This window comes from Panthera leo, chromosome D4, assembly GCF_018350215.1.
Source record: "Panthera leo isolate Ple1 chromosome D4, P.leo_Ple1_pat1.1, whole genome shotgun sequence".
Taxonomy (NCBI): Eukaryota; Metazoa; Chordata; class Mammalia; order Carnivora; family Felidae; genus Panthera; species Panthera leo.
Window position 1 is genome coordinate 61,867,211 of NC_056691.1, and position 13,915 is coordinate 61,881,125.

Below are 13,915 nucleotides of genomic sequence, written 5' to 3' on the forward strand. Positions count from 1 at the left end.
TTGACAGAGGTAGTTATTTCTACCTAATTTACAACCCCGAGGCTCAGTGCTCCCGGCCTCGGCGGCCGCGAGCGGGAGCGACGGAACGTGTTTCCAGGCGCGGAGGCTTTGCCTAGGTAACCGGCCATGGGAGTGGGCGGGGGGGGGGGGGAGCCATGGGGCTCTTGGCTCGGCTGTAGGAAACGTGGTGTGGCTTTTTCCCGCGAACGCCCGGAGCTCGAGGGGAGCCCATTCCTTGAGGAGACGCAACCCTCGCCGAGCCGAGTCAGAAGCCGATCCTCGGAGAAAGACTCTGCTCGAAAGGACCCAGGGGAGGGCAGGAATGAGGGCACCTACTGCAGGAGGTGGTGGAAGGTTGCTGGAGATTCGCATTAAAAATTCGGGGCGGACGGGAAGCTCCTGCTACAGCCGTGGGAAGATCCGCCCGTGCTTGCGCTAGAGCGAGCGCAAGATTTCCGTACGATCAGCTGGGGCACGGCAGGGGCTGGGGCTGGGGGTGGCAAGGGAATCCCCCGTTTCCTGGCTTTCCAGGGCTTCCCGTACCTGGGGGTTCTGATACCCACTCTCTCCCTTCAGGCAAGCCCCTGGCAGGGGCGGCGGGGGACGAAACTTACACTCCCCTCTCGGCCCGCGCACCCCCGAGGTTTTTTTGGGTTGTGTTTTGGTTTTTTTCAGTTCTGTGTTCCCAACCCTCTAGAAATGAACGGGTCCAGGCAAAGGGGGCGCTGTAGGCCAGAATTTGGGGCAGGGGATCCCTCCCCTGAGGCCCGCGGAGCTGCGCTTCCAGCTACAAAGTTTCGATGAGGCTGAGCGCAGAGACGCTTGCCCGGGAGCCGCGCTTGGCGCCCTCCGGAATGTGCCCCCTCTGGGCCGCCGGATGGCCCCGAGCCACGAAGTCGCCCACCCTCAGGGATACCGCCTGCTGGGTGCAGGGGGCCTCCCTCCGCCCACCCCACCAGCCTGGAACTCCAGCCGCCTTGTCCCCTTGTTTCCAGCGCGGGCCTATTTCCACTGTGCCCTTTTGTTTGCTTGACCCCTGGCCCCCGAAACTCGCGGCTAATAGAAGCGAAGCTCCATTAGCATTTAGAATGAAAAGCGCAGACTTTCTTAATTCCTCGGGGCATTCACGCATTCGTTCCGGACCTTGTGCATTTCCTATGCAACGTGTAAATTTTGTATTTGAGGGGTGGGGAGGGGGGGGAGGACAGGAGTTGGAAAATGGCTATTTTCCGCTCGTGCACACTCACTGACCCCTTGAATTCGGGCGAAACTCTTCCTCAGGTGCTCTTTCTTTGGTTTCCTTGACTTAACGAGCTCAGAACCGGTTGTAGGGACAGAGAGATCAATTTCTGGGCGATGACAGAATACACTTTTTTTAGCCTAGGTTTAGGTGCCACAAAACGCCAGAAAGTGCAGTGTGTGCTGACAAGCTTTCTGTGGCTACCCCCGAGGTGATGTGACACTTAGTGCCCAGGGACTCCGTTCATCTTAAGCACTGCTTTCTAGCCCTTTACCATTCTTTATAATTAACATAGTATTCATAGAGACCCCCTACCAACCCGCCCCCTCCCAATACGTCCAGCCCAGACTGCGACGACCCAGATTAGTCTCACTTTGAGCTCTGTCCTCTCTCCCGGTTCCCGCAGAGCCCACTGCGGAAGAGCGCAGTCCGGCAAGCCCCGGCCCTGAGGCTGGACCCTCCGCGGAGCCAGGCAGCACTGTGACCGCTTCGCCTCGCCGGACTTCCCCGCCTCCTACCCTCTCAGCCTCTGCTGGAGAGACCCACAGCCCCACCATTCAGCGCGCAAGATATCCTCCAGGTAGGTCTGAAAGCACGACCCTTTATCCCTCCCAGGTTTGGAGAGGTGGGGGATGGGGGGAGCCACACGTCCAGCAGGCAGGCTGTTCCGACTTGCCCAGCGCCAGGACAGTGACTGCTGGCCACGCATTTCACAGCACAGGTGGCCTCTTCGCACGAAGCTCCTCTGGATACCACACCCTGTTGCTACCTAGTGGAGCAGCCAGATTAAATTAAGCCTTGCATTTCTCAAAAATATTTTTCCTAAGAAAAATGTAATGCATATAAAAGATTAGGATCTTTTTATACATTTTAATGTCTTCATTTTTGCTCTCCTTTTATATTCAGTTTATAATGCACGTAAAAGTTACAGGATCACTTTGAGCAATACAGAGCTCATGTTTGTATAAAACCCAAATCATTTGGTGCAGAAGTTTGGATTATTGAAGCTCAGAGGAAAAGGGAAAAAGCATTTAAGCAGGAAACCAAGGAGTAAATTCGAATTGGGCAAAAGAAAGGATTGCAGGTTTTGGCTCCTTACACCTCTTTTTTTGCATTTGTTAAAGAGATGCCAGGTCCCTGGGCTGTGGTCACCAAAGATATGCAGATAAATAGAACTTAGTCCCAAGCAGACTCATCTTCTGGCTGGAGACCTCAGGAAGACATGAGGAAGAGCAATGGGTAGGGACTGGCAAGGAAGGATGACAGAAGACTAATGGAGAAATCTAGAGGTGCTGAAGGAGAATAGATGGAACATCAGGCAGTGGCCTTTCTTTTAAATCATTAGTCTTTCATTTCACCCCAACAACAAGACAGTAGGAAAAGTAATCTTTTAACATCAAACTAGAGAGTGTTTTGAAGGCCCTTCTTGAAAAATGAAGGCTTGAACTGGACTCTCCTTATCACTGCTTCTTCCAACAGGCCCTCATCACCTTTTTCCAAGTCAAGATTTCATCCCATACACACATGACTCAATCAGATTTGGAAATGTGGGTAAGAGAAAGATGTCAAAGGAAGTGTGAAGTATTAACTTTTTTTTTTTATTATTAGTCACAACTTCTATACCATAGACTCCAGGTAGAGGCTAAGCACTTGGTTTTCCTCCAGTTCAGAAAAACCAACCACCAGAAGCTGCCCATTGTATCATTTCTAGTTAGCCATAAAGAAAGGGAAATAACTAGATAAACATCCACTAGGTCCAATAATTCTCAGGGCCTTCTCATCCAGCCCAACCTCTCTGAACAATAATAAGCCCCCTGGATACCCATCTCTTTGGGGGCTCAACATAGAAACTAAACCTACTAAGCGGCTGCTTTCTTTTCTAAGGGTACTAATTCTTCTGCCATAAAAAATTTGTGGACTAACTCACCTATTACAGTAGCTATAAACTGTTGTCTTAAAACAGCTACTGATATATTTTATTAGTCAGAATTGGAAAAAAAAAAATATATATATATACTGTACATGGCAGAGAGCACGTTTGGTGGGTGTTTTGTTGCAGCTGCTGATCTTTTTCTTTGCAGATGGCACACACTCCCCCGAGTCCATTTCCTGGGCCTGTGTTCCCACCTCTCCACCTAGCTGGCTGAAGTCATCAACAGGGGTCCAGTTTGTGTAGGCTGCTGGCTGTGTTTGGAGAAATGGGGAGGGGGTGGGAGAAAGCGACCACAACGTGTGTGGGTAGGCTTAGTTGGCACTCATAAAATGTTAGAATGTCAGTCTCCCTTGGCCAGTAAGTCCCACATAGGACACCCCCCCCCCTTTTTTTTAACCAACTCATAAATGTATAAATCAATGCGTGTGATTTGGGGGACTCCTGGCCTCTTTCCCCAAAAATAAACCAACAGAGCATTCACTGGCTTTCTTTTTGTCCTCCCAGCTTGTGGCTGAGACCACCCCCAATTAGTTTATAGGACTTAAAACCACTTTGTAAAAACACCCCTGGGCTTATGAAGGAAGAAATCAAATTTTCCAGATCTGGTGGTGGACAAGGGCAAGGGAAGGAAGGTGGGCACAGAGATCCCCAGGAGTCCTGGTTTTGGCATCCTGTGCCCCTTTGACAGTCTGTCAGGGATTCTGCTTTCTTCCCAGGAAAGAAAGTAAGCATGGAGCTTTAAATCTATGCTACCAGAAGGAGGAAAAGATGTCACTTCCTATCCCACTTCCCAGATTAGAGAGCAATGAATCCAGTGCTACCTGTCAGCTAGAAGAGAGTGCTGACTTGCTTCTGAAAGACCCTTTTCCCTGTCCCTTTGTCCTGCAGATATGCCCTGCGTTCAAGCCCAGTATAGCCCTTCGCCTCCAGGTTCCAGTTATGCAGTGCAGACCTACGGCTCGGAATACACCACGGAGATTATGAACCCAGACTACACCAAGCTGACCATGGACCTTGGCAGCACTGAGATCACGGCCACGGCCACTACGTCCCTGCCCAGCTTCAGTACCTTCATGGAGGGCTACTCGAGCAACTACGAACTCAAGCCCTCCTGCCTGTACCAAATGCAGCCGTCTGGGCCACGGCCCTTGATCAAGATGGAGGAGGGCCGCGCGCACGACTACCACCATCACCACCATCACCACCATCACCACCACCACCACCAGCAGCAGCAGCAGCAGCAACCTTCCATTCCGCCCCCCTCCGGCCCGGAGGACGAGGTGCTGCCCAGCACCTCCATGTACTTCAAGCCGTCCCCGCCGTCCACACCCACCACGCCGGGCTTCCCTCCGCAGGCGGGGGCGCTGTGGGACGACGCGCTGCCCTCAGCGCAGGGTTGCATCGCTCCCGGCCCGCTGCTCGACCCGCCGATGAAGGCGGTGCCCACGGTGGCCGGCGCGCGCTTCCCGCTCTTCCACTTCAAGCCCTCGCCGCCGCACCCGCCCGCGCCCAGCCCGGCCGGCGGCCACCACCTGGGCTACGACCCGACGGCCGCCGCCGCGCTCAGCCTGCCACTGGGAGCCGCCGCCGCCGCCGCCAGCAGCCAGGCCGCCGCGCTCGAGGGCCACCCGTACGGGCTGCCGCTGGCCAAGAGGGCGGCCGCGCTGGCCTTCCCGCCGCTCGGCCTCACGGCCTCCCCCACCGCGTCCAGCCTGCTGGGCGAGAGCCCCAGCCTGCCGTCGCCGCCCAACAGGAGCTCGTCGTCGGGCGAGGGCACGTGCGCCGTGTGCGGGGACAACGCCGCCTGCCAGCACTACGGGGTGCGCACCTGCGAGGGCTGCAAGGGCTTCTTCAAGGTGAGCGCACGCCTCCTCCTGGCGCCCCCTCCCCCCTGCAGCCAGCCTCCTGTGCCACCGGCTCAAGTGAGCAGCCAAGGGGTGCGTTCCTGTAGCCCTTCCTGGCACCTTCACATGCGCTGTCTCAGGGGGTTTTAACTTGAGGTCCATTACAGGAGGCCGAGCCGGATGGACTCCAGGGGGCTGTGAACCTCCTGACATGGCTTTACCTCCATGAACATTTTTCCAGAGGGAACCTTCAGCATATTGAGATTGAATTCTGGCCACCCAGTAGCTATTTTTATTAACAGTGTCTTGAAGGTGGTTATTAATTATCCTTGTTTCACAGATGAGGAAATGGAGGCTGGGAGATATTACTCAGCTACCCCAAGACACACGTTCAGAGCGAGAGGGAGGCAGGATGCCAAGTCACGTTTGCATGATCCCAAAGTATGCACCCTCCTCCAAGATCTGCAGCAACAGAATAGACAGGAGCAAGTGGCTGATGCCCTCTGGGGCAGCTCCCTCTGTGGAAGACAGAAGCTGGGTCTCACCAGTCCCCTCCAACTCTGTGCCACATGCAGTGCCAGGTGTAGATGCTGTTCATTAGCTCAGCCCCAAAGGGGAATTTTACAGTTCAAGGGGCTTCAGCCTCCCCCATAGTTTACCTGGGAGGAGGCTGAGGCCTAGGAGAAGTCTTGTGCAGGCTAGAAATGGTGACTTAGTGGCATGTTTGGCAGTTTCAGCCGGTTTCTTTCAACTCTTGAGGCCAGTGCTCTTTCTAACTGAAGAAGAGGCCTTGTTCTCTTGCTGCTCTACTTTTGCTCTTGACTCCCAGACTTCTTCAGACACTTAATGCTGTGCCACCCTCCCTACTCCCCTGGCCATTATCTCAGGCATTTGCAAACCCACAAATGTTTTCCCACAGGAACCACTCCCTAGCCTCCAGTGCTGGGCAGGGTGGAGGGAGAGGGGAAGCTAGATGCTGATTGGGTAATTGGTATGGGGGGGCCAATAGGATATATCTGGGAGTGTGCAAAAATTGGAGTCAGAACATCCAAATAGGAGTCCTTGATCTTGTCACCCACCAGTCTATGACGTTGAGCATGATATGCCTTTCTAGGCTTCAGTTTTCCAGTCAGGTGAATAAAATTCAGAGAAGGGCTATGCATACTAAATTAGATAAGACATTTATGAATGCACTTTATAATCTTTAAATGGCCGTAGAACACTAGTTCATTATCAAATGAAAACTGCAGAGTATTTGTAAAAATGCACATGTTTGTGGATTGGTATACCTACCAGCAAGCAATAATTATTTTTGATCTGGAGTTAGGATTCGTGTGCTTAATTAAATTCTGCAGATATATGAGAAAATGCTTGTGGAAAGACTTTGCAGTATGCAAAGTGCCATACAGGAGGTATGTTAAATGTAGAACCCTCAGGTTTGTCTTCTTCTTCTTCTTCTTCTTTTTTTTTTTTTTTTCTTAACTACCCAAGCTTTACCAGGGTTACTTTCAAGTTAACCACTTTCCTTTAGCAGATTTCATTTTCACAGTATTTCAGTGGAAATGCTGGTGGGCAAGGAAACAGGCAGCCAGAAAGGGTAAAAGAAAGGAAAAAACAATTAAGAGAAGTACGATTAACCCACAAATATAATCACCTCTGAATAATTGAGAGTTAACCAAAATACAGGAATGGTAATACATTCCTAGTCTAGAAATGTCAATTAAGTGTTCCCCAACAGCGTCCCTTTTCTGCCAGCAATGCCTTGAAAACAAATCTATACTTGAAAGGGTGGGGGTAGGATCAGGGAGAACCACCCCACAGATCTGTTAATTAAAGGAACAGGAGCCGGTTTGACCCAGTGGCTTTCTACCATTAAATTGAATTCTTTAAAAATGTGACACGAAGTGCAGTTAATGATGGGCATTCAGTGATTGAACCGTAACGATCTCTCCTTGTCCTTAAACTGTGCAGGCACACACAAATGTGGGGAAGCTTTCAGGTTATTGGGAAAATGTATACCTGAAGCAAAATGCCACCAGCACTCAAACTGGCAGAGAGCCTTGAGGATGATGGCAAGAAATAGAGTTTTAGAAATTACTGCACGTCCAATAAAAGAGAGCTTCATTCAGAAAACATAAGTTTCCTACCCTTAAAGACTGTTGAGAATTTAAATGCTGGAAATTCAGAAATACGTTTGTGTTTTGGAATTTTGCATTTTAAACTAAATGGATCTGGCTTTGGTAGATTTTTTAAGTTTTATATAAGCAATTTAGAAACCATTTCCTGAAATGAAATTAAAAGGCGATAGGATGAAAACTAATACGTGGGGGTTGAGGATGGCTAAAAGTAAAAGATTGAAAGTAAATCTAGAATTTGGGACCCAAAATAGATCACCAATCCCAAATTATCTCGATTTCTTTCTTTTTTTCTTTTTTTTTTTAAATGCAGCCCAGGCTTACCAAATAAAATTCAACTTTCTGCTCTATCTAGAGTTGTATAGATTCAGGTGATTTCTGAATGATTTCCCCCAAGTGGTAAATACACATCCGTTTGCACAAGTGTCTTTAACTTTTAAAAAATAAATCATTATTTTGAAAATCTGGAGCATAAAATACGTTTTAATTATTTCTCCATGTGTCATTTAAAAATATATGTGATTCTGAAGAATACAACATCATCTTATATCCAAGTCCAAGTTTTATGATGTGTCATTTACAATATGGCTATTTTGATGTCTATGTCAATAGTCATTTTTGAAATGACCTATTAATGGAAATTTTCCTTGAAAATTTATGGCTCTCATATTTCTTTCTTTTACTCTTTTCTGGGTTTTTTTCCTTCTATGTGGTAGTGGTTTTTAGTAACCAATTTTAAGATTTTGCTTTGAAAAATCAGAAATGACCAGTTTACTATACATATTCTCTTAAGAGAATATTCTTTTAATATGTATTATCTTAATATTTTAAAGGTTAAATAAATGATATAGGCCAATTGAGTGATTTTTTTGTTTTTGCATTAAAACATTTCCTATATGTTATAACTAGTCAAGTCCTCATTTTGCTTTTTAAGATTTCATCTCTATTGGGGAACAAAGCCAGTTACTGTGATATTTGGCTTACAATAGTGATAGCCAACAAAGTACATCCCAGATAATTTTGATTTTATTTTAATAAGGTCAGCAATAATCAGGGGAGTGGAACAAGTAGAAAATTGTTCCCAAAGGGATATTAAAAGTGGAGATAATCTAATCCTCCAAGGTATGATATGTTGACCTGGTAATTTCAGATATGATTTTATCATTCAGACTTGGGTGTCTCCTGAGACTTGCTTCAGAACAATCCGAGATGATTTTCATTGTCAGCAGCTAACACTAATAAAATTGTTTTTCCTGCAGGCTAGCGTGTTAGGAAATTAAATTTATCTAATTATACGAATTGCACTGTCGCTTTTCACATTGTAATTAAAATACATCTTGTCAGGTCCTACCTCTTTCCAGAAACTATTAGTTGACTATCTCTGTATTGTGTTTTCTCAGAGAACAGTTCAGAAAAATGCAAAATATGTTTGCCTGGCAAATAAAAACTGCCCTGTAGACAAGAGACGTCGAAACCGATGTCAGTACTGTCGATTTCAGAAGTGTCTCAGTGTTGGAATGGTTAAAGAAGGTATGGACATAATGCTTTTTGTTCAGCTTGTTTACACATATTCTTAGATATCACTGAAAAAATGTTAATATTGACCTTGGGATGGGTGAATTTTCCTAGTTTCCCCTTCTTTCCCACATTTTATTTTTATGGTGTATATTAGCATTTAAAAATAGCTGAGGACTACTTATTCTAATTTCTCAAAATCAATAGAGAGCTTGTGTACATACATCTCTGTTCTATTTAAGAAGGAGACTTTCAGGGCTAATTCATTACCAAATGTAAGTATGGGTGGCTTTTATCCTGCTTGTTTCAACTCTCATTAAATCATTGTGCGCATATCATTCCAAACTTACTGCCACCTTTAAATGGTTGGTCCCATTAATGATTGCTCCACTGTAATGTGTTTTGATTCCTTTTTGTGATTTATGGCTCTTCGTGGATATCTCTGAAGACATTTTTTCTTTCTTTCTCTTGGTATCAGTTGTCCGTACAGATAGTCTGAAAGGGAGGAGAGGTCGGCTGCCTTCCAAACCAAAGAGCCCATTACAGCAGGAACCTTCTCAGCCCTCTCCACCTTCTCCTCCGATCTGTATGATGAATGCCCTTGTCCGAGCTTTAACAGACTCAACACCCAGAGATCTCGATTACTCCAGAGTAAGTTTTGTGATGTCCTGCTTTTCGAATGAATGATCAGAGTCTCTATTCATGATACTACTAACGAGAGTAGATTGAATGACTTTGTGCCTGGCACTGTACTAAACAGTTTTCATACCTCTCCTATATTTCTCACTTCATTTAGCAATTCCGGTGCGTCCATTGCACCAAATCATTTTTGCCTTATTGGATCTCTAAATGCCTTAACAAATGACCCTGACGGTGCTGCACCTGTCATACCATTGTTGTAGGATTCCTGGTGGTTGTGCCAACGAAAATCTGCACAGGTGAATTACAGTGTGTAGATTTCTTTCACAGTTTAGAGGAAATGACTACCAATTTTTTTCATATTGTGATCACACCATCTGGGTGGGCCTCAAGTTATCCTTAAGCAGTTTACCCAACTGCATGGGCATTGATTGACCTGCCCTCTGAATAGAGGGACTAGACCACTGATGGAGAGGAGCAAGCTCTGGCTTTGACATTGGGAGGTGTCAGGGACACTGGGATGGAATGCTGCCTCTGCTGCTTCCTGCCTGTGTCACCTGGCTCCTGCTCTTGGCTTTCTCATCCCCACAGTGGAGATGATTACAATATTTAACCCCAGCGGGATGTTTTGAACATCAGTCACACACGAATGATGGTTTTGAAAAACGTAAAATAAGCACCAATATTGTTATTGAAGTCAACCAAGGCATATCAATATTTTTATTTCATATGAGATATAGTAAAATATCATCAGCTTGAACTGTGAAAATTCCTGGAAATTTGGATAACACAGAGGCGGACCATGAGAAGGGATTTTCTGAGCAAATGTATAAACTTTACTGAAAGGCAGTTTTGAAAAAGACTTAGAAGAGAAACTTCTAATAAGATGGGGTCTCACCAGAGTTGGAAAGAAAGGGGGAAAAAACACAGTTATTGAGCTATTTCTACATGCTAGACATTGTGGTGTGTTGTCTCATTTCATCATTTAAAAAACCATGAACGGTGAGGATGGTTACCCCCTCTCTGATACAAGAAAACTTATAAACACAGTTTGCACACAGATGAGAGAGAGGCAAGTCCAGGGATCTCCAGTTGGTTGATCTGGCTTAGCAGCTACTTCCAGATTGCCCTCCCCAGGTCTCATCAGTATTTCAGGTTTTTGACAGAAGAGCTGGCAAAGATGTGTGTGTATCTGCTTCGTGCCCTCCTTTTGGGTTGCAGTGTTGACAGAAATGAAGCGGTGATTGGTAAACCCGCTGTGATCCTCCTTCCCTCCTCCTCAGCCTCATTATAGGCGGTGAAGCCTCCTCTCCACACCTGATCACAAGACTTCACATGAGAATCATGGTAGATCCTTAGCACCAAAGGTTGAGGACTCTTATTCTGATTACAAGTAGCATCTCTTAACTAAAGTCAAGTCTCAAATAATAGTATAACAGAATAATGCAATGGTTAAGGGCTTAGGCTTTGGAAACATGCAGGCCTAGGAGAAAATCCAAACAACCATCATTTAGTAGATGGGTGACCTTGAGCAACTGACTAAACCCTTTAATGCCTCAGTTTCCTCATCTGTGTGATAGAATAATAACAATGATATCTACTTCCTGGGGTCGTTTGTGAAGAAGATTCAATAGGATGGTACTTGTCAAAGCTTTAGCACAGTACGCTGTACATTATCTCCTTGACCAACCTTTCCTACTTTACCATTTGTTTGAATGTATTCATAAGTGTGAACACAACAAATGTCAGGCACCATCCAGCAATACCATTAAGGTAGATGTTATCTTATCTGTTTCACAGATGAGGAGATTAAAACTGGAGAGGTGAAAGGAGTGACTTACCCAAGGTCACCTAGCCATGCATCAGAGAGACAATTAGAAGCCAAGTGTGTTGGACCCCAAAATCTGAGCCCCTACATACCATGCTTCCTTCCCTGTGTCTCTGGTTTCAATGAGAGTGGGTGCTAGAAAGGCATTTGGGAATAAAGATGTCTCCTCCCTGAAGCAACTTTGGCCTCCCCTTGTGCAATTAGTCTGAATTAATGAAGCTGTTCCACACTGCCAACACTGAGGCTGTCGCACACAGTCTGACGTTGTTCCAGGGTATTGGAAATCACTAATGATGATCAGTGCAGAGATTTTAGGCCCCAAAAGTGATTTTTTGGCCCAAAATTATCCATTTATTGGTCTACATGGCCTAATTAGTCATTCAGTGGCAAACCCTCTCCAGCACTTTGAATTGCCCCAGCTGGGAACTGTCTCCACACAGAAAAATCAATCCAGTGTGTTTGCTTGCCTCTGCACTATTCAGTGTGTTAGACTAGAGTCATCATCCTCATCAACAAACATTTATCCAATTTAATTGTTAGCTTTGTCCAAAATAGCAGATTGACCATGCCTGAGTCTGGGTCACATTGATACTACCTTGGGAGCCTTGCTCAATTTTGTAAAGCATATTTATTTTAATTGCATTGTTTTGGAATCAGATTGAACCTCATAACTTGGATTCTCCTGCTTTGAGATAGCTTTACAAAATTATCAAAACTTGGACCAAAATCAATTAAATTAAAAGACTTTTTAAAAATACAGTGAGTTTTCATCAAAAACTTGGATGAAGGCATAGAAGGCATGCTGATCACATTTGCAGATGACAGAAAGCTGGGAGGGATCGCTAATATGATGGATGTCAGTATCAACATTCAGAGTGATTTCGACAGGTTGGAACAGGATGGGCTGAAGCCATCATGAAAAAGTTAACAAAAATAAATATGAAGCTCGGTATTTAGAATTTTAAAGCATGGGAGAGCCTTGGCCCATTGGTAGTTCGTGTTAAGAAGATCTTGGGGCTTTATTCCATACACACTCACTATGAACAACAAAGTACATGTGTGGTGGAAGGAAGGGATGCTAGGTTACCTTGGGCTGCAGTGGTAAAAGTATAGGACCAGAACCAAGTTGGTGGTGGTCCCATAGACTGTCCTGTGAGACCACACTTCAAGGATTAAGTCCAGTCCCAAATTGGAGTTTAAGAGGGATGTGGACACACCTTTTCTGGAAACTTGCAAGGGCTGGTTGGAGAAAATGAAGATAACTGGATGAGAAGGGAAAAAGTTTGGCAGGACTAGGTCACCCTTTTACCCTGTGGAAAGAAGACTGGTGCTCCCAAGGGCAAATCTAGAGGGAGAAGAAGGGGGCCCCTTCCAGCTCATTCTGAAGATAAGGATGAGCTCTCCGAGCCACAAGAGCTCCTGTGGAAGTAACTAAGAAGTAACAACCCAAGAAGTAACTAAGGAGAACACATAACAGGATTTCTCACAAGCAGAGAAGTTATTTTGGAAGTTCAATTCCTTCCAATTCTAAAATTTGGTGATTCTGGGGTTTACTTTGTTGTCCCAAATGCAAACGGTTTTTTCATTTATATGAATTTATATTTATATATACATATATATTAATAATATGTGTTAGGTAACTTGTTATTTAACAAGATTGAACTCGCTTTGATCTCTAAAAAGCATTAACATAAAATGAATGAAGTAAAATGAATTTATTGAGTGCCTACTTTGAGCTAGGTGCTATCTCATATGTTCTTACACAATTTCACTTATGCCACAGCTTTATGTGTTATAATTTATGGTTTCAGTAATTTTTTTAGGAATGCCATTCATTGAAATTCAGTTTCTTAATACCTTTTCTTTATGCTTATATACGCATGTGTGTATATGTATATTAATATGTATATATATTCAACACAAATTTACAAAACTGGAGGTGACCTTGAGATCATCTAATCCAACCCCCATATTTTCAGAGGAGTAAATAGAGGCTTAAAGGAGTTAAGTGCCTTGCCTAAGGTCAGTGGCAGAGCCAGGGCTAGATCCAAATCTCATCACTGCAAGTATTAAGTTTCTGTTTCACCATACTGCCATTTCTATTTAGTGACAATTTACTAGGGTTTTTTTAATTTATTTATTTTTTTTAATTTATTTATTTCGGGAGAGACAGAGACAGCGTCAGTGGGGGAGGAGCAGGCAGTGAGAGAGAGGCACAGAATCCCAACCAAGCAGGATTGGGATGAAAACTGTGAGATCATGACCTGAGCTGAAACCAAGAGTCAAGTCGGACACTTAACCGACTGAGCCATCCAGGCACTCCTCACTCCTCACTAGTTCTTTTTTAAATAGAACCCTTATTAAGCTTTTAGAAATTACAATAATAGTAATATATGCTCATTGGTTTTTTAAGGTAACCCTTTTAGAAGAGGATAAAGTGAAAAATGAAAGTCTCTTCTTCATTTATTCCTGACTAATCCCACTCCTCAGCGGTTAACCAATGTTAACAGTTTCGTGTGTATCCATAACTTACTACATTTAAATAAGAATTTGCCCTGTCAGACTTGCATCAGACAGTTGACTTGACCAAGACAACTTATTGACATGACTATGCCAGTTTCCCCTGTGAATCAGGTAAATAGAGAAAGGAGAAAATGTTTGCCCGCAGGTGTGTTCTAACCTTCTTGTTCAGGCATGTGTGCCTTTAAGGTAGTAAGTGAGCAGGTTTTTCTCATTTGTGGGAAAGGGAGGTTGAGGGGTTGCGTTCCAGGTCACAGAGGG

The 13,915-nt window shown here is 45.1% G+C and overlaps 1 protein-coding gene across 4 annotated transcripts in view; it reads left to right on the forward strand.

The window, feature by feature from the left end:
• The first annotated feature begins 32 nt into the window (after positions 1 to 32).
• NR4A3 (nuclear receptor subfamily 4 group A member 3) overlaps positions 33 to 13,915 on the forward strand; it is a 35,423-nt gene continuing 21,540 nt past the window's right edge. Inside the window, exons 1-6 of one of the 4 annotated variants that reach the window (XM_042912475.1) lie at positions 33 to 116; positions 1,647 to 1,820; positions 2,720 to 2,791; positions 4,062 to 5,029; positions 8,553 to 8,682; positions 9,146 to 9,318. In XM_042912475.1, the coding sequence (XP_042768409.1) occupies positions 4,064 to 5,029; positions 8,553 to 8,682; positions 9,146 to 9,318 (1,269 nt within the window). In that variant the 5' untranslated portion in view covers positions 33 to 116; positions 1,647 to 1,820; positions 2,720 to 2,791; positions 4,062 to 4,063. Of the gene's footprint in view, positions 117 to 385; positions 458 to 1,646; positions 1,821 to 2,719; positions 2,792 to 3,321; positions 3,413 to 4,061; positions 5,030 to 8,552; positions 8,683 to 9,145; positions 9,319 to 13,915 lie in introns of those variants that run through there. The other 3 variants (XM_042912477.1, XM_042912473.1, XM_042912474.1) reach the window with 3 other exon arrangements.